The sequence below is a fragment of the Oncorhynchus masou genome, chromosome 26 (assembly GCF_036934945.1).
Source record: "Oncorhynchus masou masou isolate Uvic2021 chromosome 26, UVic_Omas_1.1, whole genome shotgun sequence".
NCBI classification, from domain to species: domain Eukaryota; kingdom Metazoa; phylum Chordata; class Actinopteri; order Salmoniformes; family Salmonidae; genus Oncorhynchus; species Oncorhynchus masou.
The window spans coordinates 19,476,793-19,482,296 of NC_088237.1; the positions used below are offsets into that span (position 1 = coordinate 19,476,793).

At 40.1% G+C, this 5,504-nt stretch overlaps 1 gene segment (V, D, J or C); it reads right to left on the bottom strand.

Moving 5' to 3' along the window:
• Positions 1-433: 433 nt before the first annotated feature.
• LOC135514559 (Ig kappa-b4 chain C region-like) lies at positions 434-2,645 on the bottom strand. The segment is given in 2 exon segments: positions 434-1,004; positions 2,166-2,645. A coding segment is annotated over 1 exon segment (243 nt).
• Positions 2,646-5,504: the final 2,859 nt, after the last annotated feature.

A 5,504-nucleotide genomic window follows, 5' to 3' on the forward strand; every position in this document is an offset into this window, starting at 1 on the left:
CCAGATGTTCGCCCTGTCCCCAGGGGCTTGGAGGTAGGGAAGACTATTATTCTACTATATCTTGAAGTAGTGGCACATGTATTGTTAGTCATTTTTATTATGTATTTAGCTTCAAATCATAGACTATAACACACGTCCAAGATACCTGTATTTTATTGCTGGAAATCTGTCAAATTAAACATGTCTGACACAGACTCAGTATCCTGATGAATACAGACAATCAACAACTACTACCACGGCAGAACCTCTTCTATTATATCATAGTATATTGTGATGGTATTAATTACTGGTCAATGATGATGTTCAGTGTGAATGAGGTTTAGGCCTAACAGTTTTCAAAGACACCATGAACCAGCCTTACTGAATGTATTTATTTTTCCAAATATTCCAAATATATATATGATCCAGTTAACTAATAGAAACAACACAAATATGCATTGCAAAAATACATCTTTATTTGAATCCATTATTTCATAATTGAAGCATCAAAGCAAACATGATAGTGAATAAAACATCACATCAAATCTAAATCTAACAAAATCTCAGTCTACAGAATGGATTGATACATGAACTCAAGCCAAGCCCCCTGTTAGTCTATACGAGAGTGATCACTAAATCAGAGAACGAAGCAAGTCAAAGCAGAGGAACCAGCAATCTCTCTCCACAGGGGTGTGTGTCTGAGGGATCCTACCCAGAACAGTCAGCCTTCCTCAGGGTCTTGGTGACTGGAGTCTGGGATTTCTGCTGGGCTTCACAGGTCACCTCTCCTGCCTTGGTCCACTCCTGGGCAGTGAGAGTCAGGGTGCTGCTCCAGCTGTACAGGCCGTCCTTCTCCAGGACCCCGGGACTGGTCTCCTGCTTTTTGCTGGTCCCATCCACTTTCCAGCTCATGGTCCAGTCTGAGGGGAAGCCCTTGTTGGCCAAACACATCAGTGTGGCTATTGTTGTACTGGACAGCTCCTCACTAGAGGGGGGCAGGATGGTGAGGGTGGGGGCCCTGTTACCTGGAACAAACAGAACACAACAACTTATTAACTACATCAAGTACAAATACAGTAAGAGCTCATCTTCAGCAAAGTACACATCAAAATAAAGTGAATTGGAAATGCCCTCTAAATATGAATGTAAAAGTTAGATTGTTTAGTAATATTGATAAAGCAGATTTATGAACCCGAACAACTATTAAATAAGTAGAGTTACAAGTTATACGACGTCAGTTATACATGTCATACTGATATTATTTAGGAATGGATCTGATGAGAATGGCCTAGTCATTTTCATAGTATTTGCATAGTACTTTCATAGTACTAACAACCATGTTAGTTCATGAAGTTGGTTACAAAAATAACTGAGACCCTTTGTCTTCACACTAACAGTGAAGGCTACCATGAACTCAATGCAACAATAATGACTACTATATCAAATACTGTTAAATAATGGTCACACCAGAACAACAGTTATATTCTGCAATCATACAAATCAGACATAAATAAACCTACAATTTAACATTTTGATTCAATAAAATGTTAGTTGAAAGAAGGCCCAGTCAAATGCAATTAAAACATTTAGAAAATCTAAAATTACAATGTTTTCATAGAGACAGAGTGTAAGAATAATATACTTGGTGTAATGAGAAAGAAATATCAAGAGATCTTGTTACTTACTTCCAACATCTAGTCTGGTGCCGCTACCAAAAGTCAACCACAGTGATACAATCCCTATTACTGCTGGTACAAAAACCTCATGACCATTGGACAAGCTGAATTTCTTTAGATTGTGGTTCAAATCATTGACTCTAATATGGTATGAATACTTGCCAAAGATGATTTTATCTTGTTAATTTGAAATAAAGTGCTTTTTCTTTTGTTTTTGATGAAACTACTGTTTATTGAACATTTCCTACAAGGTGCAGTATGTTTATTCATACACCTAATCTAGAATGTAGGCTAATCACTCTCATCTCTGAAAGGCAGGTCAAATTGAATATGATGTAATAACATACTTATGAAAATTGTCCATATTATGTGTAGGCCTTGTATATTGTTTCCCAAAAACATGTAGAAAAGGTAAGTACAAAAATCCTCAATATTGAGGCTAAATTGATAGAGAAATTGACTCACAAGATCAAAAGGTGAACCAAACAGTTAATTTAGTTGTTTACTTACTTCCAACATCTAGTCTGGTGCCGCTTCCAAAAGTCCACCACAGTGATACATTCCCTATTACTGCTGGTACAAAAACCTCTCTATGCTGCAGATGTTACAGTGAAGATCACTCATACAGAAACATCATCAACACGAATACACTTTAACATCTTCCAGGTAGAACAAACACTTCATAGTAGCTGTTTCTAGATAATACAAATGAATTTGATCTTAAATCCAGATATGAGTATCTTTTCCTTCCTCTGTGTATCAGGCTTTCTCCGAGTATGTAGGTACAGTCCAGCATTAGATCAGTGTTGCTAGTATTCCTCCAGATTGTCCATATGAAGGACAACAGCAGCAGCAGTAGTGATAGAGATCCATGTTGTAATATTCCTTTATTAAACATGCTGATCTCACATTTAACAGTGGAGGTAAAGTCACAGAGGACAGACAACACCACCACAGGAATCCGACCAGCTTTAGTTTAGAGAAGTGTTCACTAACTGATTAGAGGAACTTACATCAGAGACCAAGCATGAGTGAAGAGACAGTTCATTATATCTGATCATCATCAGAATAACAATATGAAGTGGGCGGGACATAAAAGGTACCATACATTACTGGTCTGAGTAAACAGTTACTGTTTAATGATATCATAGGGGTGGCAAGTAGCTAGCGGATAGAACATTGGCCTAGTAACCACCTAATTACTGTTATTATTAAAGCAAGCTCATGCAGGACAAAATATATTCTAATGATGGGAGTCTACATTGACACTGAAATAGAGTTGAAACACTCATTTGCTAATGCATCTGACCAGGTGCTATACGAGTGTTTATAGCCCTGTCAGTTGAACACTTCATGACTGAGAGCTGTCCTTCATGACAACCCACAACAACCATGACTTTTATCACCATCTTCATCTGGACACTGGCCCTCTGCTTGGAGGTGTACCTGTGGATGTATTTCAAGGCCTACCTTCAAACTCAGTGCCTCTTTACTTGACATCATGGGAAAATCAAAAGAAATCAGCTCAAGATCTCAGAAAATAGATTGTAGACCTCCACAAGTCTGGTTCATCCTTGGGAACAATCTCCAAATGCCTGAAGGTACCACGTCCATCTGTACAAACAATAGTGCGCAAGTATAAACACCATGGCACCATGCAGCCGTCATCCCGCTCAGGAAGGAGACGATTTCTGTCTCCTAGAGATAAACGTACTTTGGGGCGAAAAGTTCAAATCAATCCCAGAACAACAGCAAAAGACCTTGTGAAGATTCTGGAGGAAACAGGTATCTATATCCACAGTAAAACGAGTCCTATATCGTCATAACCTGAAAGGCCGCTCATCAAGAAAGAAGCCACTGCTCCAAAACCGCCATAAAAAAGCCAGACTACAGTTTGCAACTGCACATGGGGACAAAGATCAGCATCATGTTCTGAATCATGTTCTGAATGTTCTGAGTACTATGGTGTTGAAGGCTGAGCTATAGTCAATGAACAGCATTCTTACATAGGTATTCCTCTTGTCCAGATGGGATAGGGCAGTGTGCAGTGTGATGGTGATTGCATCGTCTATGGATCTATTGGGGCAATAGTCATTTAGTTCAGTTACCTTTGCTTTATTGGTTACAGGAACAATGGTGGCCATTTTCAAGCAAGTGGGGACAGCAGACTGGGAAAGGGAGAGATTGAATATGTCCATAAACACTGCAGCCAACTGGTCTGCACAGCCCAATTCAGATATTTTTTTTCAATTCAATCAGCTCTGATGTCAAAAGATCTGTTGTAATTGGTCAAGAGACAAATGAATGGGAAAAAGATCAGATTTGGTCTATCTGTGTAGACACACCCAGTGTCCCTCTGGGATCATGAAGGTATGTTTGCAAAGAGAGGACACTTTGCAGTGGCAGTACATGCTTCAGTGGTCTGGGAGTGTTTATATCCCTGTGAGTTTAACACTTCATGACTGAGAGCTGTCCATCATGACAACAGAACCCACAACAACCATGACATTTATCACCATCTTTATCTAGACACTTGCCCTCTGCTTTCAATGTTATATCGTTTACAGAAAATTACCCTGAGAAAATAAAGTTATTATGTTATACAGTACTGGACAAATTAATAAACAATTGAATGCTAATGATTATACATCTCTGTTTCAGAGTCCAGATAACTGTCTCCTGCAGTGAAAACTGTTTCGGTGGGTTACTCAGTCAGTCTCAGCTGTAAGACCAGCAGTGCTGTAAACATTTACAGACGAAGACAGAGGTTGGCCTGGTATCAACAGAAATGGAGAAACTCCTTAACTCCTTACATATTTCATTAGTACCCCTAACGCTGGGACCCCCTCTATATTCAGTGGCAGTGGATCTGGGAGTGACTTCACTCTGACCATCAGTGGAGTCCAGGCTGAAAATGCAGGAGATTATTACTGTCAGAGTTTACACCTTCACAATGATGAACATGTGTTCACACAGTGCTATAGAGACGTATAGAATTCTCCCTCAGATTTCACAGTACCTGCACTAGTTTGGTATGACAGCAGGTAGTGAGGAAGAGACAGTGACCTGGAACACTGACTGAACTAAAATACACTGAGCTAAATATATCAGTGCATCTTCAAATCTGTCAACTCATATACTGTCCCCAAAGCATTCCTGAAGTGGTAACCCATATACTGTCACCAAAGCATTGCTGAAATGGTAACCCATATATTGTCACCAAAGCTTTCCTGAAGCGGTAACCCATATACTGTCACCAAAGCTTTCCTGAAGTGTCAACCAATCAGTGGCGGCAAATACTTTCTTATTGTCACGACTTCCGTCGAAGTCGAAGCCTCTCCTTGTTCGGGCGGTGCTCGGCGGTCGACGTCACCGGTCTTCTAGCCATCATTGATCCATTTTTCATTTTCCATTGGTTTGGTCTTGTCTTCCTACACACCTGGTTTCAATCCCATTCATTACCTGTTGTGTATTTAACCCTCTGTTTCCCCTCATGTCTTTGTCAGAGATTGTTTGTTATTTCAGTGTTGTGTTGGTTTGTATTGGTGCGCGACGGGTCCTCGAACCCACTTTGTTTTATTTGTTACATTTAGTGTTGGAGTTATGTTTCGTTTATTGTTATTAAATAACTCCATTACATTCAGTTTGATTCTCCTGCGACTGACTTCCCTGCCATCTATACACACGACTCTGACAGAATCTCTGACCAAAAAATGAAGTCAGCAGGAGAAGGTACCCCGAGGTGGAGGAGCGCATCATGGAACATACGGAGATGATTGACAATCTGAGCGCCTCCATGGATCGCGTTGTCCAGAATATGGACCACTGGGAGAGACAGGGAGTTTTTCC